The following is a 24,001-nucleotide window of genomic DNA, read 5'->3' as shown; positions in this document are numbered from 1 at the left end:
GTTTTCTACAGACAAAATAAATTGCTGGCAACATATACCACTGGTTTCATGGGTGATTTAGAAAGGAGCTTTAAAACAAATTGGCCTGGTGTAATTTATTTTCCAAATCAAAATACAAAGGAAAATCACAGGTTGCAGTGTCACCAAAGTGAGATTAGGCTGCACGGATTTGATTTTGATTCATAATGCCGATAAATTGAGCAACAAATGCACAATTTACATGGTAGAGATTTATTTTTTCAATGCCAGTTAATTTTTCCTAGTTCTGTCAGAAATGAAATATAAAAGTACCAGATCCCAAAGAGTGGACACCAGTGCACTATTTTTTTAATCTGGTGCAACAAAGTAAAACCAGGAGCTGGCTAAATGCAACTATTTCAGTCTTTATGTGTGATGTTCGTTTATCATCTGTACTATACAGCAAAAAGATGGAAGAAAACCATTACAAGTAATGTTGTTGTTGCGGCTATTGAAGGACAGAAAAAAATGTGTTTAAGGAAGAACCAAGTTTCCTTGCAGAATACTTGGGTTTTTTTTCTGATAGTTTGTATTTTTAAGTTAAATTTAATATGTTACTTTGTTAAAGTGATGGATAATCATGTATTGATAATATTTTTATTCAGACATATGTAGAATTTAAATGATTTTTGTTGAAGTGTTAATTTCTGATATTACAGAACTCATAACAGTAGTTAGACACAAAATGCTGGAGTAACTCAGCAGGACAGGCAGCATCTTTGGAGAGAAGGAATGGGTGACGCTTCGGGTCGAGACCCCTCTTCAGTCTGAAGAAGGGTCTCGACCCGAAATTGCACCCATTCCTTCTCTCCAGAGATGCTGCCTGACCCACTGTGTTACTCCAGCATTTTATGTCTATATTCGGTTTAAACCAACATCTGCTGTTCCTTCCTACATGAGCTCATAACAGTCACAGGATTTGGACGCAATTACATTGCAATCCGCAGTGTTACACAATTGACTCTGTACAAAGCAAATGTTGAAGTTAAACTAATTCAGTGGTTTCAATGAGCATGATTAAAGACAGTATTCTCTGTGGGGTTCATGTATAATCACAACACCTATTTATTTAAAGGTCATATCAAGATGTTAAGTAGCTAATAAAAAATAGATAATTCTGGAAGTAATCAGCTCTTCATGGAGAATATATGGAGAGAGAAATAGAGATAAAGCCTGATGCCAAAAGCACTTAATCATAATCCTGCTGAACTTTGCAGTTGGGGAGGATGTTGTGGTAAAACAATCGTATGCCTTAGAATACTTTTTAAGGACTCTGTGTATTGAAAATGTATTTTCTTAAATTGTTTTCTGCTTTTTAACAAGAAATAAAGATTTCAAGATTTCAGAAAGTTGGTTATGTGTAAATTTATTATTTATAATACTCACCATTATTTTATTACTGAAATTCAAATGATGTGTTGTGAAGTGGAAATTTAATTTCTAAAACCAGTGGGAGGTCTTTACATCAGACTACTGGAACTGGCTGAGGGCTTACATCTCATGTCCTGCATAGCTGACACCGATGAGCGATAATTGCCGTTCAACCACTTTACTGCTGCTTTTTGGCTCTGACGACAAGAAGTTGGTTAGATCCAACACCAGAGTTTGGAAAAGGAGACAGTTATACGGTGGGTGCAAGGGACATGTGGAGCTTCCAGTAGGGCAGTGATTTTTACCATGAATCCTATAAGGACGCTCCTCCCATGCCAATAGGCACAAAAGCTAAGCACTTGCACCTATGTTTTTTGAGTAATCATTCCAGGAATCATTTTGAACATCGCAGGCTAGGTTGTTTGGCACCGACTACAAATGGGAGGAACATGAAGGATGTATGCTCTCCCTCTTTGTTCCTTTGAGTCAAAATTCTGCAGTTAGGATTGGGAGTGTGGTGGTTAAATTTCTGGTCCTGCAATTCAGAGAATTGTATTAAAAAAAGATTGACCTCAATAGTGAAAGCCATGGAACTATTAGATTAGAAAATTGTAAAAACTCATATGTTTCACTCATAACTATTCTACATTTGACTCCAGACTCATAGTAATGTTAGACACAAAATGCTGGACTAACTCAGTGAGACAGGCAGCATCTCTGGATAGAAGGAATGGGTGATGTTTTGGGTCAAGACCCTTCTTCTTCTGATGCTGGGAGATCTGGCAATGTACTGTAATTCCATTACGTTTTAATGTTGGGTTATTAGACTCTCTCTTGGTCGAGATGGTCACTGTCTGGTCCTTTTGTGGCGTGAATGTTACTTGCCACTTACCAACTTTTGCCTAAATGTTGTCTAGGTCTTGCTGCATGCAGTTGTAGATTACCTGCATGCAGTGTTGTAACCTGTCAAATCATCAGGAACATCCCCACTTCTGACCTTATACTGAAAAGAAAGTCACTGATGAAGCTTATAAAGATGTTTTAATGTAGGAACTCCCATAGTGATGACCTGGGTTGTGATAGCCTCCAATCACAACTATTTTTCTTTATTAAGGTATGTCTCCAATCACTTGAGTGTTTTACCCCTAGTGACCATTGACTTCAGCTTTACCGTCTTCATGCTACACTGCAAAACTTTGCCTTGACAGCAAGGGAAGTCACTCTTAGCTCACCTCTGATGTTTAGCAGTTTATTCCATGTTTGGACCAATGTTGTAATGTCTGAAGCCAAGTGGTCTTGGCAGAACCCAAACTGGGCATCTGCTAATAGGTTGTTCATGAATAAGTGGCATTTGAGAGAGCTCTTGATGATAGCTTCCATGACCTCACTGATGATTGAGCATGGACTATTTGGGTGGTAATTAGCTGGGTTGGAATTGTCCTGCTTTTGTGAATAGAAATATATCTCAGCAATTTTTTACATTGTTGAGTAGATGTCAATGTCATAAATGTACTAAAATGCTAAGCCAAAGGCACAACAACTTTTGGAGCAGAGGTCTTCAGTATTACAGCTGGGATGTTGTGTGGTCCCATAGCCTTTGTGGTATATAATGCTCTCAACTATTTCTTGGTGAATTGAATTGAATTGAACTCAGCAGGTCAGGCAGCATCTCAGGAGAGAAGGAATGGGCGACGTTTCGGGTCGAGACCCTTCTTCAGACTGGTGTCAGGTGGGCGGGACAAAGGAAGGATATAGGTGGAGACAGGAAGATAGAGGGAGAACTAGGAAGGGGGAGGGGAAGAGAGGGACAGAGGAACTGTCTAAAGTTGGAGAAGTCAATGTTCATACCACCGGGCTGCAAGCTGCCCAAGCAAAATATGAGGTGCTATTCCTCCAATTTCCGGTGGGCCTCACTATGGCACTGGAGGCACCTTATCAAAGGCCTTCTGAAAATCCAAGCAAATAACTTCCACTGACTCTCCTTTGTCTATCTTGCTATTTACTTCCTCAAAAAAAACCAACAAATTGATCAGGTAAGATCTCCCTTTCACAAAACCATGCTGACTTCGTCCTATATTAGCATGAGCTTCTAAGTACTCAGAAACCTCATCCTTTATAATGGACTCTAAAATCTTACCAACCACTGAAGTCAGGCTCACTGGCCTATAGTTTCTAGTCTTCTGCTTCGCTCTATTCTTGAACAGCAGAGTAATAGTTGCAATTTTCCAATCACCTGGAACCACTCCTGACTCTCATGATTTTTGAAAGATCACAACTAATGCCTCCACAATCTCTAAAGCCACCTCTTTCAGAACCCAGCGGTGAAGTCCATCGGTGAGGCTGCTAAAGAAGATAAGAGTATCAGAGGGAATATAACAGTATGGGTAGGTTGGCTGGATGGCAGAAGGCAAAGAATGGCAAATAAGGGGACTTTTCCTGGTTGGCTGCCAGTAACTAGTGGTGTTTCACAGGAGTTGGTGCTGGGGCCACTTCTCTTCACATTCTATATCAATGATTTGGAGAGATCGTTGAATATCACTCATCTTAAGATATGGTTTGAATTCTTTATCAGTGTTCCAATATTATGTCTTTATTGATTCTAACTTTTGGGGATGGTGCTGTGTAGTGTGTACAGTAACACCTTGGCTTTCGAATCTTTATTTTGTATGCTTCAAGAATAGTTTGTAGCTCAGCCAAATTACTGAAGTTGTTATGACCTTGAAATTAGAACAGAAAATGCTGGAAACACTTAATAACCAGGAGACATCCATGGAAAGAGAAACAGAGCTGATGTTTCAGGTTGAAGATACTTTATCACAGCAGGGCTTTCATCTGTTTGAAAGAGTTTGTTATTTTTCAACTTGTCAACCTCTCGTTGGGTTAATAATAACATTGAGATTGTAATAAATAACCTTCTGTGGAATGAAGGGAAGGACTCACATCAAAGGCTGAGTGTTGGTTGAAGAGGTCTTCAATGTTCTTCCAGCATTTGATGACTGCAATGTCCTTGAGCTCTCCTCTGTTCCTTGCTCCATTGGGGATTGGTTGTTAGGTCAAAGATGGTCTTGACATGCCATAGCATCAGCAAGTGACCTTGCACCTCCTGTTCACTGGCTTGTAAGATTTCTGTTGGACCTCTGGACCCAAGCCTGTCCAACATAATGTATATATGCAGCAATTTCTTCTAACTAAATATCATGTAGTTTGAAGTTTGGTCTTCACAATATGCTCTATTCCCTGGCCGTTGACCCTATCTCTCTTCTGGAATTTCTGCCCACATACCTGGTTCCTAATCTCAGTTAGTCTACCATTGAAACCCTTATTCATACATCTCTCATGACTTGATCATTCGAATCCATCTGGCCAGCTTAGCATTTTTGATGTGTTGTAAATTTGAAAACTTCCTGCTTTTGTCCTAAATTGTGCCAAATCATCTTAATTCATCAGCTCTGTGTTCATTGAATGTCTCAACTTAAAAAAATAAATCATCCTTGCATTCAAACCTTCCAGGCCTACAATGCTTTAAGATATCTGGTTCCTACAATTCCAGGCTCTTGCACATCCCAAATATGAATCGCCTTAATTTGCAGTAATGCCATCTTTTGGCTCTGGAATTCCATCACAAAACATCACCACCTCTTCTTGTTGTTGTCTACTCACCACCTTCTAAAATTCTACAGATTTTGTAATTGCTCAAACGGATAGGAATGCAGAAAATGGAGAACCACTGCATTGTGGAAAAATTTGGTTATTTCCTTTGGTAGGAAAAATGTAAAGGCAGAGTACAATATAAGTAGGGATGTGTTGATATGCAAAGGAATCTGGGTGATCTTGTACACCTGTCAATGAAAGCAAATAAGCAGGTGTAGCAAACAGTTAAAACAAATGGTATGTTGGCTTTGAATTGCTTTGAGGTTTTGTGTACAGGAACAAGGAGTCTAGCTACTATTCTGCAGAACCTTACTGAGCACACACCTGCATACATTTGGCCCACCGAGTCTGCACAGATCAGCGATCAGCGATCCGTGCACTATTAACATTATCCTACACACATTAGGGACAATTTACATTTATACCAAGCCAATTTACCTACATACCTGTATGTTTTTGGAGTCGTCTCCTTACTTCAGAAACAATATTCTCATCATAAAGGCAGTAACAGAGGTTCACTAAACGTATTCCCGTGATGGCAAGGTTGTTGTATCAGGAAAGATTGGTTTAATTAGGTTTACATTTGCTAGTGTTTAGTAGAATGAGAGAAGATCTTATTGAAATTAACGGGGCTTGACAGATGGGATTCAGGGTGACTGTTTCCAATGGGTCAGTGGGAAACCAGGAGTCACAGACTCAAAATATGAGGCAAATGATTCAGGAATGCAAAGAGAAAGTTCTTCACTCAATTGGTATTTTCATTCACAAAAGGCATTGATATGTCATGATATACTAAATATTTGTAAGAAGATAGATTTATAGACACAAGACTGATCAAGGTACAGGAATATGGTACTAAAATACAGAGTTGTGTACACAGGATTAATGGAGATGGGAAAAAAGGTGAGGGTGGATGTGTTAGGCTGAAAGGCCCATTTCTGTGCTGTACACCTCTATGATGGTGTCAGCTATATGATGGTTAATTTTCAAGAGAGAGTTAGATTTAGCTCTTAGGGCCAAAGAAACCAAGGGATATGGGGAAAAAGCAGGAACGGGGTACTGATTTTAGATGATCACCCATGATCTTATTGAATGGTGATGCTGGCTCGAAGGGCCATATGGCCTATTTCTGCACCTATTTTTCTATGTTTCTATGTTTCTAATCACGTGCTTGTACTGATTGCTAGAGAAGGCTGGATGAACAAATCGCCAACTCCTTCTCATATTTTTCTATGTTTTGATCTCTGTTTCTTCAAGCTGCTCGCTAAGACCAACTTTTTTGATCTAGCTTTTAGTCATCATCCTTAACATTTCTTTCTGTGGCTCAGCATCAATATTTTTAGAATAGAAGTATGTTAATGGTGTTGTAATATTTCAAATTATTGTTGTTAATGTAGAAGTGGAAATTGTACAGTACAACAGGACAACAACTTTAATTGTCCGAAGAAGGGTCTCGATCTGAAATGTCACTCATTCCTTCTTTCCAGAGATGCTGCCTGTCCCGCTGAGTTACTCCAGCTTTTTGTGTCTATCTTCGGTTTAAACCAGCATCTGCAGCTCCTTCCTACACAACTTTAATTAAATTAACTGTTCCAAACTCCTTTATAGAAAAACTTCCACTAACACAAGCCATTATCTTAGGTGACCAAAGCTTGGCAGATGTGGGCAAGAGAGGATTCCAGATCTTAAAAGAAAGGCCATGAATGATGAAATAATTAAAATCAGCAACGCTGGAGTTTTAAGAAATGCACAAGCTGTTAGGTCACTTTGGGATATTGTTTTACTGGAGGGGTTGCAGGAATATGGAAGGTGCAGCCAAGAAGGGATTTGGAAGATAGGATCAGAAATTTAAAATGGAGACGTTGCTGGATCAGGAATCACATATATAGGATATATAGGATATAGGATATATATATATATATATATATAAATCAAGGGATATGGGGAAAAAGCAGGAACGGGGTACTGATTTTAGATGATCACCCATGATCTTATTGAATGGTGATGCTGGCTCGAAGGGCCAATGGCCTATTTCTGCACCTATTTTTCTATGTTTCTAATCAGTACTAGACTGATATATATATATATATATATATTGTTATTTATTTAAATATTATTTATTATTTATTACAATATATATATATATGTGTGTGTGTGTATTATATATATATATGTATTATATATATATATCTATTATATATATATATAGATGTGTGTGAGCTGGATAGGTCACATGTGATTGCTGAATGTGAGTTTGTCCAAATTAGGATTTGAGAGCAAAGTTTGTTCTTATGCCTGAATTATTTTACTTTGTAGAGAATACACCTCCATGCCCGAACTATGACTTGCAGTACTAAACACATGAAAATACTTTGAGCAAAGTTAGAAAACTAAAACAGCAACAAGTGCTGGAGACCATTACAAAATAATCTTCAGGCCATATCTCCAACGCAAGTGGGGCATCGGAATGAACACAAGATTTATTTACAGTATTTATTTATGTTGAGATATAATTCATTCACTTATTTTTAGATGATCACTGCACTTTTGGACTTTTTGTTACCTTATACTTTCATAGAATCGTATATATTAGTGCTCGTGATGAATAAAAGTGATTGTGTAGGTCTCAAAAAGTCACAGTTCAAGCATGATTATCATTTTTATTTCTTTACCACATTAGCACCACTGATTTAATAATCGTTGTCTTACAAGCAGAGTAACAAAATTTATTTTGCAATCAGTTTCTTCAGTAATTCATCTGAGCATCAAATATGTTCATAGGTTCATAACTCATAGGAGCAGAATTAGGCCATTCAACACATCGAGTCTACTCTGCCATTCAATCATAGCTGATCTATCCCTCTCAACCCCATTCTCCTCCCCATAACCCTTGAAATGTAGCATTCAAGGCAGTAATACAAATAAATAGTGATGGTAACCTTATGAAATTGTTAAAGATCAAACAATATTTTAACATCATTTAAACATAGGTTCCCATCGATAATAAAGAAAGCAAACTTAACGTTAGCATTTATTTCAAGAGGGCTTGTACACAAAAACAGGGATATAATTTTGAGGTTCTATAAGGTGCTGGTAAGGCTGCATTTGGAATTTTGTGAGCAATTTTGGGCACCACATCTGAGGAAGGATGTGCTGGCTCTGGAGAGGGTTCAGAGGAGGTTTACAAGAATGATCCCAGGATTGAGTAGGTTAACCTATGATGAACGTTTGTCGGCACTGGGTCTGGACTCGCTGGAGTTTACAAGAATGAGAGGGAACCCAATTGAAACATACAGAATAGTGAAAGGGATGGATAGAGTGGATGTGGAGAGGATGTTTCCACCAGTGTGAGAGTCTAGGATTAGAGATCATAGCCTCTGAATTAAAGGACGTTCTTTTAGGAAGGAGATGAGGAGAAATTTATTTAGTCAGAGGGTGGTGAATCTGTAGAATTCTTTGCCACAGAAGGCTGTGGAGGCCAAGTCAGAGGATATTTGTAAGGCAGATAGATTCTTGATTAGTACAGATGTCAGAGGTTAAGGGGAGAAGGCAGGAGAAAGGGGTTAGGAGGGAGAGATAGGTCAGCCATGATTGAATGGCGGCGTAGACTTGATGGGCTGAATGGCCTAATTATACAATTCCTTATGACCTTATGACCCATTATACAACAGGGTTTATTGCTTTCTAATATGTTATGCTGTGTTTTATTGTATTCTGAGAACCTTGTGCAATTTATAATGTAATAGTCTCATTTGACCAAACGGCATCTTTTGTTTTATCGGTTCATTTAAACTTTTGTTCAATAAGAAAGAATTTCCACCTTGTTATCAGTGAATAACATTAACTAATCCAGAGATGGCCTTTGGCTTCTTGGTTGCTGCATTTATATTCCACAAAATAATGACTGTTATCTTAGCACAGTAATAAGTCTGGAATATGCTAAAAGTTAGAACACTGTACTGTTTATAATTTTCTGCATGCAGTATTTCCGTTATAAGTTTTTCAATTTCAATCAAACAGTCTCTTGAGGAAGCTTTTCTTCATTGGTGTCCTTTTCAGTGTTGCTGGCGACTTCTTACGTGGGGATTTTATTGGTGTTCGCTTTATCTGCTTTCTCTTTGGTGGAGTTTTAATGCCTCTGTCAATAAAGTGTTCATTGCAAAGGTACTTTACGTTCTCCTGAGAAAACTGGATTAGCTGTGATTCTATGAGATTCATGCATTGAGCATGTACCCAGTGCCCGTCATCACCTGCATTCGAACAGAAGATCATTGCTGGCTTATTGAGTTCTGTGGAATAATAGGGCACCCAGATCTTGATATTCATATTGCAGTTGGCACTGCATTTTATCCAATATCCTTCTTCATCACCATCATCCAAGTTTTCCACATATTCAGAGGAATCTGGTTCCACCACAAAGTGAAATTCTTCTGAATCTTCAAACGCACTGCATTCCTCAGGATCAGTAAAGGATTCCTGGCTGGCAGACATTTGGCTCTCTTCTTTTGGCTGTCCAAAATTTGCTACATAGAAGTAGTTTGCTTCTGATGTATCCTGTTTTGTATTTCCAGGAATTCCTATTAACACTGCACCACTTCCCATATCGCTGCCAAACCAGGTTTTGCTTGTGTTTATATCACAAGTCCACATTGGGGAATCTTTTTCCAATATTTGAATGCTATCATTCTCCAAAACTATGGTGTTACAAATGATTCGCTTCTTGCTCTCTGACTCATAGCCGCCAACAATGATGAATTCATCTTTGCCAGCTTGGGTCACTATTGCACTTGATACAGAGATACCCTCATGCAGTACTGTGCATTTTACACTGGGATGGATGCCTGAAAGATCTACTTTTAGACTAAGCAATCTTTTAGGGCGATGATTGTCTTTGATGGAGTGGCCACCTAATATATAGATGGTGTCAATTTTTGAAACAGTAACATGGAATGAAAATCCTACTTCTATTTCTGGAAGTATGTGGGATGTGCAATGGCCAGTGTTCATATCAATCAGAAAAACCTCAGGCAAACAATCGACTAAGCTGTTCCAGTTTTCTGTTGTTCTTTGCCCAGGAGGCTGGTAGGATCTACCCCCAAACAAGACACATATGGTTTGTCCCTTGTTCTGAATCACATTGATGGTGTGGCCGTATCTTCCTGTGGGAACATCTCCTTTTAGATTTTTTTCACTGCAACAAAGAGATGTTCTCTTTTTGGCAGTATTGTCATAAACTCTCATGACGTAAAGTGAATTCGGCACTTCACTATTCGGAGTTCTCCCACCGTGAATGAGATAATAAAGGCTTCCTGTTTCTGAGGGATCCGAGTAATGAGTTATTGCAGGCCGGCGCAGCGGTGGAAGGTAGCATGATTCCGATGAAAATGAAACAGGTTTAAGTTTCAGTAGATGGTCCTTGAGATGCAGAAGAAAAACGCCTGTGCTGCAGGATCTTTTAGGCCACCCTTTCTGCCCAAAAAGAAAGACTTCACCATGAAAATTGAGTAAGGAGAATCCTGGGTGTATTAGGTTGGTACTGCTGTTCTCTGAAACCATTTGCAGGGACATTGTTGCAGTCGAGAGCTGGCTGGACCTTTGAAAGGAAACTGAATGTAACATTATGTTAGAAACGAAAAGAAAATCAAGACATATTGATTATTAAGACTGTGATGATGCAAAACTGACCATTCTACAAGAACATTTGCATAGATGCTGCCATTTAACATAATTTTAATGATAAGCCAATGATTAAGAACACATATTTCTAAACTGAATTATTTGTGGTTCATGCTTTCCTCATGTTTATTGATGAAAGCATTATATTCATTAACTTAAAGAAAAATTAACCGGCAAATTATCCGCTGCCCGTCTACTCACCCACTCCCCGACCCGTGACCATATCACCCCTGTCCTTTACAAGCTCCACTGGCTCCCCATCCCCCAGAGAATCCAGTACAAAATCATCCTCATGACCTACAAAGCCCTCCATAACCTCACCCCATCCTACCTGACTGACCTCCTCCACAGACACACTCCCACCCGTACCCTCCGCTCTGCTGCTGCTAACCTCCTGTCCCCCCCCATCCGGACCAAACTCAGATCCTGGGGGGACAGGGCTTTCTCCATCGCTGCTCCCACCCTCTGGAACTCACTACCTCAAACCGTCAGAGACTCCTCCTCACTCACCACATTCAAAACATCACTGAAGTCTCACCTGTTCAACACTGCCTTCAACCACTGACCGTCACCTCACCTTATTTTTCCTTTTCTGTTCGTTTACTTATTTTTTAAATTTATTTTTCTATGTTTTAATAAACCATGTAAAGCGTCTTTGAGTTTTTAGAAAAGCGCTAAACAAATGTAATGCATCATTATTATTATTATTATTATTATTACATCTCACATTGATACAGCAATCCAGTGTCAATAAATCTTCATTCAGCCTACTGTACATTTTTGGAATTCTAGCTCGGGATACTTTTTTCTGGTTTTGAGTATTTGTTCTTTATTTGTAACATTGATGGGAAAAGATGCAAAGGAATTTTCACCCTTTAGAGAGCAGTATTGGTTGCAAGTGCATCAGATGGAGATTATGACCTCAAAATCATGATAGCATTGAAGGCTGGAATAGGTAGAAGTGAAGATCATTGCTAGGCATTCCCAAATGTGTTACTGAATTATAAAAATCAGCCCTCAGGTAGGTCCTTGGAGGGGAGTAATGAGAATTAAGATTGGTTTGATCAAAGGAAATAAAAGATTGTGGATGGTTTGGAAAACAAATATTTGTGAAGCCTGGATAAACTAATCAGGAGAAAAGGTTAAGTGGCGTCTGGCTTTAATCAAGTTATCACTTTGTCGTCATCTGGAGCTGAATATGTTTAGTTTAGTTTGGAGATACATAATGGAAAGAGGAGGCAAGATATGCTGGAAATACTCCATAAGCTAGATGGCGTTTAAAGTCGTTTTCTATTCTTATTATTTTATTTAAATTGATTTGAATGCAAATAGAAATATTGGGATTTTAAAATGATATATGTTTTCCCGCTCTTCCTTATATTTGCTTCGGGAACTAAGTTGAAAGCTTATTTTCCCAGGCGGACCCAAATCAAATGAACGTGGCGCCGCGGTACCTGATGGGAATTGTAGTTGAGTGTCGGGCATTATGGACTCCATCTCCCAGCGGGCATCGCGTCGGGACGCGGCGTTGCCAGGGCCACGGGACGGGAGAGCGACGCCGAGATTGTCGGGCGAGTGAGTAAAAACCTGGCTGAAGTGAAGTGGCGGCTCTAAAGTTGGCCATCGCCTCTTTTGAAATGCTTAAACTGACCGTTTGATTCCACCCCACCCCCCCACCCCAATAAGCACAGTGGGTGATTTTCTGACGCAGAAAATCTACCATGGGTTTAGTGAGTGAGCCGTGACCTGTGATACACTTCATCACCTCGCTGCTCATTCACCTCTCCTCGTCCACTCCAGATCCACAAACACACACACACACACACTGACCCACCGAAAGTACCAGCAGTGGCCTGGTGCGAGAGCATGCACACTCTGCTAGGGGGGGAGGGGATTACAACAAAACGCACGACATCTTGCTCACATCTTTGTACACAGAAAAGGTGGATTTCAATGGGCTTCAACAGGCCACTCTCAATGATTCAATCATACTTTGATACAAAGAAACCGATCTGTCAGATTATGTTTTCATTGTTTTGAAATAATTCTCTATTTGACTTATATCTCATGTTATTTCCCTGTACCCTTTTAGCCCAAATACATATAATATATATATGTATATATATATATATTAATATATATAACGTACACACACACACACACACACACACATATATATATATATAAATTATATATATCCATATTTCTCTGCAATCCTTATCCTGTACCCATCATCATTTATCTGTACACTGGACAACTTGATTGTAATCATGTATAGACTTTTCTTTGTATTGCATGCAAACAAAAGCTTTTCACTACCTCGGTACGTGAAAAATAATAAACAAAACTAAGCTAAACTTATCACCCAATAGGCTTTTGAAATCTGTAACACTGTATTTGCTCTATTAATATATTTATTTTTCACGACACTTTCCTGCAGTTATCGGATATCTTTGCCCTTTGAGGTTTAGGATTGTTTCCTTGCTTCACTGCCAGTAACAAATTACACCATCAAATGTTAGGGAGAATGTTGAGTATTATTTAATTTGTTAAATTATATCCTTTTGAATATGTATGTTAGGGATGCTCCTGGCATTTGGACAGTGATTAAAACCTGGTATTTTTTTCTCAGGAAACGTGCCAACAGAGTGCACTAAATCTTTATATTACAGCTTCAATTTGTAAGCATGGCGTGGAAGGCAATATGTCTGAAAAAGCGATTTCCTATAGTATATGAATTTAAATTCTTTGCACAGTAAATGGGATGGCCTTGGAGAAGTGTGAGATCTAGAAGTAGAGGTACACAATCCCTGAAAGTGGTGACACAGGTAGACAGGATGGTAAAGAAAGTATTTGGCACATTTGCCTTTGCATATTGAGAGAGTACAGGAGTCGCAACTATAGAATCTGTTGGTGAGACCACACTTGGCGTATTGCGCACAGTTCTGTTCGACCAGCTAAAGGAACAATGTAATTAAGCTGGAAAAGGTGCAAAATATATTCACAAGGATGTTACTGAAACTGGAGGACTTGAGAACAAACCAAGGAACATAAACACAAACTTTTAAAACACACTAAAAATAACAAAAAAAGGATGAAAAAGACAGACAGACTGTGGGCAAGGCTGCCATCTTGGCACCACCCAGTGGTATTTTGTAATTTTTTATGGTTAATGATAAATGAGGCAAATTTATTATCATTTTTATCCATTTAAAATTTAATTCTTACTTTGATGTTAAAATATAATTTGACATTAACATTTAATCTTAACATTATTTATGCTCAGAATAGACAATACTTACATTAATACAGTAATTAATTTGGCTTCTACTTGCGGAGAATTTGGTTACTTTTCATACAAAATCAGCATCTTTGTTTTATTTTACAGAAAACCAACTGCTAACTGTAGCAGTCGTTGTTAACTGTAATGATACAAGCCATGTTAGTTTTGGGAACTATCTCCCAATTCTTGCCCCATTTTGCTTTCATGTAGATTTGAATTAATGAACAGGTTGTCTATTAGTCCTATGTACCCTTCATGTTTGACGGGGCCAGGGTGAGAAGGAAGGTAATTTTTTGTTAGTGGACAGGTCAGGGAATTGGACAAAGGATTAGAAATGAACTGAGGAAAGATTTTCCATCCAAAGAATTGTGGTGACAAAAACTTAAAACACATTTTAAAACATTATTTGGTAGAGCACGCAAAGCGCCCCAATTTGCAAAATTACAGATTAAATTGGAAAATGAGATTAAATTAATTATCTCTTTTTTGGCTGGCCTGCTTACATTGAGTTGATCTGTTAATTTATGTGTTTCAATGAACAATGATGACTCCATTGTCCAAGGAGTACTCCAGATCACTAGGTGTAAATAACTACTGGACTATAACAGGAATGTGAAAAGCCTTGCACAAATGCAATTAATTCTTTTCACTTTTTCTCCAGATGTATTTCAAGATAACTTTGCTTCTTATCAATAACACAACAATTAGGAATTAAAGAATTTCATTTTAGCATCTTTTCCAATTTTGCACTTTCTTTCAATAAAACTACAATTGGTCCTTTCACACTGAATTGGTTATTATAATCTGTTGTGTTATAGCATATTGTCCTTTGTCCATCCATTGTCCTTAGGTGTAGTTTTATTACGATTCTCAGCTACCATTGCCTACAAAGGAAATTACATTTTCTTCACAATGACTATGATAATTATTAGAATGGTCTAATTTTCTTTTCAGTTTATTGCTTTGCAGATGTAATATAATGTTAGCACTGTCATTTAACCACTGGATAAACTTAATTAATACTTTTAAAAACAATTGTTGTAAGTTGACTACAAGTTTGGCTCTTTTTTTAATACCCTGGGTATCACTTGGCACCTTTTCTAAACTTTAAGTGGTTGTAATATAAACCCATTGTCCATACAAGACAGCTGGTAGTTAGATCAACTACTGTGACAATAGTTGTTGTCCCAATAGTTTGTTCTACTGCCTATAATTTGAGCATAGTACCAAAACAAAATTACCTGTAAAGTGCAAGAAGTTGAAGAGACTGGAAATGCTTGCTGAAGTCGCAGAACACTTGGTAAATACGTAGTATGCAGGCAATGTAGGATATTTCTGAGAGCGTTTACAGCTGGTGCAGATGATACCAGGCACTTCCTTGATGAGACCAAATGCAGATGCATAGCAGATGCATCAATGATGTGGTGTGTTTCAAATATGCAAGATAATAAATGTTTAGGTCAAGTCAAGTCAAGTCAATTTTATTTGTATAGCACATTTAAAAACAACCCACGTTGACCAAAGTGCTGCACATCTGATTAGGAAAAAAAAAGAAACATACAGTGTACATTACTATATAACTTTATTAACATGTTATCTCCTGCATGTTTATTCTGCAAAATAAATTCCTTTTTTAACTCTCTTAATGTTAAATCTCATTATGAATTAAACAATGGGCATTGTTGTTCGATATGTTTGGACCCATAACATTGGCACAATCTGAAGAATTTGTTAAATCAGCACAGCCTCTTATTCCTGAGAAGATGACGGAGATTCGGTTTGTCAGAGAGGATTCTCTTGAGCTTCTAAAGGTGTACAGTAGAGAGCATATTGACTTGGTTGCATCATGGCCTGGTTCGGCAACTTGAACGCCCAGGAGCGGAAAAGACTGCAAAAAGTTGTGAACACTGCCCAGTCCATCACCGGATCTGACCTCCCCACCATCACAGGGATTTATAGGAGTCGCTGCCTCAAAAAGGAAGCCAGCATCATCAGAGACCCACACCTTCCTGGCCACACACTCATTTCACCCCTACCATCGTGAAGAAGGTACAGGAGCATGAAAACTATAACATCGATGTTCAGGAACAGCTTCTTCCCTCTACCCATTAAGCTATTAAACTACAACCTCAAATAAGCTCTGAACTACAATACACTATTATTATTATCTATTATTATATTACTAAAACTCTGTTTGATTATTTATTTGTTTGCCCATGCCTGTGATGTAACCTTATTTTTGTGCCCCCGCTATCACATGATAGCGCGACAATTTTAGGACCACCTTACTCACCTTTGTCCTGGGGACACCTTCATCCAAATTTCATTCAAATTGGTCTTATATTTTTAAAGTTAGAGAGATTTAAATTTTTTTAAATTACTTTATTAAACTGACGCTTGGCAATGTTCAACGTATGACGTCACAATGGGACCCGCCCGGGTGACGGCCAATGAGGGAGGGGGGGCCCACGATGACCGCCGGGGGCGGGACCCGCCAGAGTGACGAGAGTGGCGGCCAATGGGGACGACGACTGTGGGCCGACGAGCTGCCGCTAACTCACCCACTCCATCCCCCTTGAAACCCCCTCACCCACTCCATCCCCCCTCAACCCCACTCCTCCCCTCCCCTTCACCCACTCCATCCCCCCTCAACCCCCCCCTATCCCTCACCCCCCCTCCCTCACCCACTCACCCTCTCCCCCTCCCCCCCGCCGCCGGGAGGTCGAGCTGCGTTTTCGACGTTAGTCCGCGCGTGCGATGGAGCAAATGGCAGTGACCCGTAGCGAGCCACAGCTCGCTTCCGGCCATGTGAGGGAGTATGGAGTGGGTGAGGGGCCGGGGGGGGGGGTGGATGGGGAGGAGGGGAGGGGGGAAATAAGGGGGGTTGAGGGGGGATGGAGTTGGGTGAGGGAGGGGGGTGAGGAGAGGGGGCGATTGAGGGGGATGGAGTGGGTGGGGGGGGGAGGTGAGGAGGGAGGTTGAGGGGGATGGAGTTGGGTGAGTGGGTGGAGGGGGGGGGTGAGGAGAGGGGGGAGATACGGGGGCTTGAGGGGGGATGGAGTTGGGTGAGTGGGGGGGTTGAGGAGGGGGGTTGAGGGGGGGTGGAGTGGATGGTGGGGGGAGGGGAGGAAGGGGGGTTCAGGGGGGGTGGAGTGGGTGAGTGGGGGGAAGAGGAGGAGTGGGGGATAAGGGTTTTTTTGGGGGAATGGAGTCGGTGAGTGGGGAGGGAGTTGGGGAAGGGGGTGTGGGGGAGGGGAAGGTGCTAGACCAATGCAGGAGAGGTTTGGGGGGTTGAAGGGGATTGAGTGGCTGAGGGGGGGGAGGGGAGGGGAGGGGAGGGGGGATAAGGGAGGGTTGAGGAGGGATGGAGTGGGTGAGGAGGAGGGGGGTTGAGGGGGGATCGAGTGCCTGAGAGGGGAGGGGGGGGATAAGGGGGATCGAGTGAGTGGGGGTTGAGGGGGGATGGAGTGGGTGAGTAAGGGGGAGGGATGGAGAGGGTAGGAGAGGGAGTGGGGGAGGAGAGGGTGCTGGACCAATGCAGGAGAGGTTTGGGGCCAATGAGGGGGAGGGGGCTGCAGGAAAGTCTTTGGGTCCATGGCTCACTCTGGCTGCAGCGCTGGCGGCATGGGACTGAGGTCAGTGGCTCCCTCTCCCGTTCCCTATTCCCCCTCGCCCGCCCATGGCCCCGGGGGACACTCCCCGCCCAGCAACGCACTTCGTCAGTTGGAGAGGGTTGGTGGGCCCGCAGGATCGTCTGTCGGGGAGGGTTGCTCCAGGAGAGGCCCGCAGGAGAGATTTGGACCCAACGGGTCCACCTGAGTAATTATTATTATTATTATTATTAATATTATTGCACTATTGTTTGTTTTTTGAGTATGTGTGTGTATATATATATATATATATATATATATATATATGTGTATATATGTGTGTGTACTTGTGAGTATGTGTAGATATACATGCTGAACTTTTTTTCCCTTGTTTATCATATTGTTTACAGTGTACTATGTTTACATATTCTGTTGTACTGCAGCAAGTAAGAATTTCATTGTTTTATCTGGGACATATGACAATAAAACACTCTTGACTCTTGACTCTTTTTGTGTCTATCTTAGGTTTAAACCAGCATCTGCAGTTCCTTCTTGCACATAAAGTTGGAGGGAGTTGTTTCATGGAAAAGGTTGCTGGAACAAGCATTTTTTTAGCATGAGAAGCATTTGTGACAATGGATATTTTATGGTTTACAGAGAAGTTGATAAAAACATTTTGAAGAATGTGGAACACTGAATTGCAGAAAGAGAAAGTAGGGCAATGAGCTGCCACGGACAGTTTTTTAAAAGAGACAAAAGTAAAGATACGTTAAATTTCTTACCTTTTTTCTTTAAGATGTCTTGCAACGATTCAGGTATTGCTTCTCCAGTTCATCTGAAAATGAACGTGCCTTGTTTCTTGCCAACGCTATATTGGTACGGTTTGGCTGCGAGTATACTGTCCTCAAAATAGAGTTCCTAATCCAGTCTGTGTTTTCTTGAGGTATCTGCAGAACTATATACTTCTCTAGTATTGATCATAATGACTTTGCTTCTGCGAATGATCTCAAATGTGGCTACAATAAATGGAAGAAATACAACATTCTAAATCTGGTTTGTACTGCACAATATTTGGTGAACTAATCATTTTCAAAATTAGGTTGTGGAATAGAATTTTTACTATTCTCTAATGATATGACTGAAAAGAGCACTTTCTTTGATCACCTCACATTTTGCATATTGTATGTTGCCAAACATCAATTTTTTTTGTGGTTGTCACTGTATAAATGTTCTTCCAAGAAAAGAAGTTGACAGATGCCCATGCTTCATCAGTTCAAACCACAGAATGAAGAGAGGCTGTATGCTCCCTGCAATTGATCTCTCACTGAACACTTCGCCAGAGATTTTATTAAATTTGTTTGTAGTTTATAACTACATTTTTATTAGGTATTTAATATGAATCCCTCTATTATACAATGAAATCCTTGTGCATTAAAGATAACACGATTGTTATCAGTGTAAGTTGCAATGTGAGTCATCATAATGATTCCCATAATGATCTAATGGATCACTGGAGGCTCAGGGACGCACAAGGGCTCATGCTGGAAATCACTTGTTGAAATTACTATGTGCTGGGATCCATGCTGGTTTGACTTGATGCTGTTTGTACCTTCTGTAGTGTCATTCTTTTAATCTTGGTTACGGAGCTAGACTAGTCTCGTTATTCATGAAGGTCCCTCGCTATGCTGTTATCAACTTGAACTCTTAACAACTTAAAGTGCACAGTATTTTGAACCAAAGGATGCTGGAGAGAAATTCTAACAGATAGGATGTGCTCCTTTTGTTTGCAACCCACTGGTAAGAAATAGATGCAGGACGCTGATCAAATAAAAAGACAGAGTTCCGATGCGTGAAACCGAGAATGTCATCAAAAGTGAAGACCCAAACCAAAATTATGTTGATTTATATCAAGGTCTTTAAATGATTTTCAAAAAAGTAGTAGATTAGGTAGGAAAGATATTTACTCTGATTTCACTGTTTGTTGCAAGTAGTTCCGACAAACCATAGCAATTCTTGAAATGAATTTACAGACCAATCTCTGCAGGTTATTTCCTGTCTACACTCTGCTGTTGGACGGTTAACAGATCTCTGGGTAGGGAACTTTGTGAATAGGGCTTCTTCTGCTATTATTCTGCTATTATTCTATTAAGTTGTTTGAGGCCCTGCTCACCATGGGTTCAGTGCTCAGTCCAGGACCATGAGATTTGTCTTTCCAGATCCAATGATCATGAAGAAAGCAGACTGATTTTGGAGATATATACCATTTAGAAAAAATCCTGATCATTAGAATCATTAGGTTGTTGGAGTACCACAGAGCTGGGTTATTATGGAATAATTTATTTTAAAAAAGCTGTTTGGATTCAGAATTAGCTAAGTTATGGGAAACAAAGTTTGAAGTCAGATGGATTTTTTCAGCATGAGAGATTATTTGCAATAATCTTGCCTAATAGTCAGTTTTGTATGTATTATATTTTGCATTATGGTTTTAAATTTCTTAATTTTGGCGTTAGCAGGAGGAATAAAACTTGGCAACATAAATATTTTGAAGAAAGTGAACACTTTAGGATGACATTGACAAGATGATCAAATACCTACCCTTGGTTCCAGAGCCTTTCTGGATTATCCGTGCTGCCAGACTAACAAAGGTCATGGTCTTGGGACGGGGGGACGGTGGGGGGGTTCACGGGGTTGCAGATACCAGGCTGCTACCCCGTGGCTGTGGAAGTTTGGCTGGCTGGCTGTGGAAGTTTGTCATGGGTCTGCCTATTTTGTCATGGGTCTGGGGTTCCAGAGCCCCGGTCGCAGGGGGCAGATTCGACCCCCCGATGTCGCGGAAGTCCCGATGAAATTGAGATCAGCTGCCTCACCCGGGCTAGGTGCCACATTTTCTGGGGGGCAATTTGTCCGGATTTGGGGGGGGGACGACGACAACCAGTTGCCGGAAAATCGGTGGTGGACCTCTAGCATAATTTTGAAAACCTTAAGTGTCAGTGACCTTCATGGATACAGATTCGTAAAGGAGGCAGGATAAGTTGATGTTGATCAACTGCATTTTGGTGCAAAATGGGCACTTGAATGGTTGATGTGAACTCATTGAGCCATATGACCGACTCCATGGACTTGAAGGTTATCGTGGCACTTTCTGCAGAGCAGTAATGAGTTCTTCCAGTTTCCTTGCAAATATTTTTTCACCATGCAAAACAGAAGCAGGCTAATGCATCTCAATTGCTGTATGTGGAATCTGCACTGGCAGAGACACATTTTAGGGCATCGTAAGGGATGAAAAGCACGATATAATTGCAGTTTTTTTATTTCTTTCGAGGAAAATTGCTCTTGTGTAAAAACAAACAGTGCAATGAAAGATTACCAAACATTCTGATTTAGCTCAATTTGTATTCCACCACAATTATTTGTATAACATAGTCACGGTGCAAAGAAATAACTTGATCACTTACTTGATAACGCATATGTTCTCCAGGGGATCATTTTCAATTCCGGATGTCAGTTATTACATCAACAAATAAATTGTATAATTAATCAAAGGTATAACCTACAACTTTTTCAGACAAGTTTTAAAAATACTGCAGCAGTTTGTATGCATACTAACTTATCAATGGTAGAAGTCAGAACAATAGATAAGAAGATTTCCTGCTTCTAAACCACCATGTTTTGCATAAATCATTGAGATTGCCTTGTGTAAACAGTTTGTACTGGTTCATTCACGATTCCCCAGAGAATGCATTTGCAGAAGTTGGATATGTGTTCCTATTGCAGATTTTAACTGTTGTGTTTTAAGATGACTTATGATGAAGCATCTCGGTTTCCATGTTAAAAAGCAATTAATTCTGGAAACATCAACTGCATTCAGATTCATAATTTGCTTTCAGTTTTTCCAGTTAAAACACTGGAAATTTATTTTATTAACAATTTATTTGATTTTTTTTTTTTTTACTTTATTTTTATTATTATTTTTTTTACATACATACAAACACAAACTAAACAAACATAGGAGATGCATATTGAATGTAAATACCCTTACTTTAAGTTCCCAAAAACGGAAGAGACTCGAGTCCCGGCATTGCCTGTATTAATAATGACCATCTTTTATCAAACATGTCTGTTGTCAACTGTAACCTTGCTGTGATTTTTTCCATTATATACACATTTTTTACCCTATCTCTCCATTGCATTATGCTTGGAGGCTGTGGTTTCAACCACGAAGTTGTTATCGTCTTCTTTGCTATCAGCAGCAGGATTGTCAGTAAATGTTTCGAACTCTTATCTGTCATACTGTCAGGAATTATACCCAAAATGTAAAGTGCTGGTTCCAGAGGGAAGTTAATGCCCATAATCTGTTTAATTTCCTTTTGAATATTCTTCCAGAAATCCTGTATTTTTGGGCAATCCCAGAATATATGAGTGGAGTCCCCAACTTCTCCACACTCCCTCCAACATAAATCAGTTGTATTACTATATTTCGATGTAATGAATGGAGTATAAAAGTAACGCATTTTAACTTTCCAGTCAAATTCCCTCCATGTTGGGCTCTTAGTTAGTTTATGTCCCTCTTTAAATGATTCCTCCCACCCTTCTTCTGATATTATGATATTCGCTTCCAGTTCCCATTTTTCTTTGATATGTAAGTTGTTCTCTTTGGATTCATGTTGTAGTGCTTCATAAATTTTTGATATAATCCCTTTTTTTGACTTGTCTTCCGAGAACCCCCACAACACTTCCTCTAATTTAGATGGAGTCTTGCAGATGTTCTCCCATTCCTGATGTTTCTGTAGGTAATCTCTTAGCTGTAAGAATTTGTAAAAGTCATGAGCAGGTAAATTGAATTCTTTTTGAAGTTGTGTGAATATTTTCATTGTTTGTCCCTGAAACATTTGATCTATGTATATTAGCCCTTTGTCAGCCCATCTGTCAAATCCTGAGTCCATGGTAGATGGTACAAAGTCTGGGTTTTTTGCTATTCTAGTAGCCCTGCTTACCGAATTTGACAGCTTCAGCTTCTTTCTTACTGCTGACCAGATTTTCATTGTTACCCTAATCCACTCGTTGCCCATCCTGAGCCTCTTCAGGGCCTTCTCGTTTAAAAATGGGAGTGATTCTAAAGGCAAATTTTTACAAGCGTTTTGCTCCATCTCCACCCACATTGAATCTTTCTCTTTAGTGGTCCACATGATTAAGGCTCTGAGTTGCGTTGCCCAATAATAATTTCTTAAATTAGGCAAGTTCAACCCTCCCTTTTCTTTTTTGCTAAGAAGCGTCTTGTATTTAATTCTTGCTTTTTTACTTTGCCATAAGAATTTCGATATAATTTTATCCAGTTTTTTTAGAAAAGCTCCCGAGATCATAATAGGCAACGATTGGAACAAAAACAACAGTCTTGGCAATATATTCATTCTGACTGTTTCTACTCTTCCCACCAGAGTCAACGGTAAAATCTCCCATCCAGCCAAATCATCCTTTATCTCAGATATCAGTTTCCCATAATTAGCTTCAAATAGCTGTGCTGTATTCGAAGTGATAATTATACCAAGGTATCTAAACCCTTTTTTGGTCCATTTAAAATGGACTTTTTCTTTAAGTTCCACTGGACAATCTCCTGAGAGCATCATTGCTATTGATTTGGCTTCATTTGTCAAATATCCTGATATTTCACCATATTCTTTTAGGTTATCTAGTAGAGCTGGTATAGACGTGGAGGGCTCCACTATGTATGTTAATAAATCGTCCGCAAATAATGACGTCTTGTGTTCTATGCCCCCTTCATCTTTTATTCCTTTAATGTTTTTATTTTGTCTTATTGACTCTGCTAACGGTTCAATACTTGCAGCAAACAGTAGCGGGCTCAGGCAATCTCCTTGCCTGACTCCTCTTTTGAGGTAGAAGTCTGAGCAGCAGCCATTAATTCTGATCCGTGATTTGGGATTTTTATAAACAATTCTTACCCAGTCTATAAACGTTGAGTGAAACCCAAAAACCTTCAATGTTTGATATAAAAAGTTCCATTTCACACGGTCAAACGCTTTTTGTGCATCTAGGCTAAGCAGCATGGTAGGTCTGGGATTATTTTTAGCACATGATATAAGATTTAGTGTTCTCCTGATATTGTTAGCCCCCTGTCTCCCCGGGATAAACCCCGTTTGATCTGGCTTGATTAATTTAGTTATATGTTGTTGCATTCTCTGTGCTAGTATGCTTGTTAATATTTTTAAATCATTACAGAGCAAGCTGACCGGTCTATATCCCTCACATGAAGTCGGATCTTTGCCCTCCTTATGTAATACGGAAATTATGGCTTCTGACCAAGTATCTGGGCGGTTTCCTGTTGATAGCGCATAATTAAAAACTTTACATAATTCTGGTGTTATGTCTTCTGCAAAACATTTATAATACTCCCCTG

The 24,001-nt window shown here is 39.7% G+C and overlaps 2 protein-coding genes across 2 annotated transcripts in view; one reads left to right on the top strand and one right to left on the bottom strand.

The window, feature by feature from the left end:
• Positions 1–9,048: 9,048 nt before the first annotated feature.
• On the bottom strand, positions 9,049–15,379 carry rag2 (recombination activating gene 2). Its single transcript, XM_078414804.1, has 2 exons — positions 15,241–15,379; positions 9,049–10,646 (listed from the first exon to the last, which is right to left on the bottom strand). Exon 2 carries the CDS (start codon positions 10,606–10,608, stop codon positions 9,049–9,051), a length of 1,560 nt encoding a protein of 519 aa, XP_078270930.1. The 5' UTR covers positions 10,609–10,646; positions 15,241–15,379.
• iftap (intraflagellar transport associated protein) overlaps positions 12,232–24,001 on the top strand; it is a 38,575-nt gene continuing 26,805 nt past the window's right edge. The window contains 1 exon segment of the mRNA XM_078414805.1: positions 12,232–12,291. The gene's annotated coding sequence lies outside the window, so the exon portion shown is untranslated.

The sequence above is a fragment of the Rhinoraja longicauda genome, chromosome 18, assembly GCF_053455715.1.
Source record: "Rhinoraja longicauda isolate Sanriku21f chromosome 18, sRhiLon1.1, whole genome shotgun sequence".
Lineage (NCBI taxonomy): Eukaryota > Metazoa > Chordata > Chondrichthyes > Rajiformes > Arhynchobatidae > Rhinoraja > Rhinoraja longicauda.
This window is presented reverse-complemented; position numbering and strand designations above follow the sequence as displayed.

What these genes read in the sequence shown, in the direction of transcription:
- rag2 (XM_078414804.1), bottom strand. Translation starts at nt 10,608, where the DNA reads ATGTCCCTGCAAATGGTTTCAGAGAACAGCAGTACCAACCTAATACAC.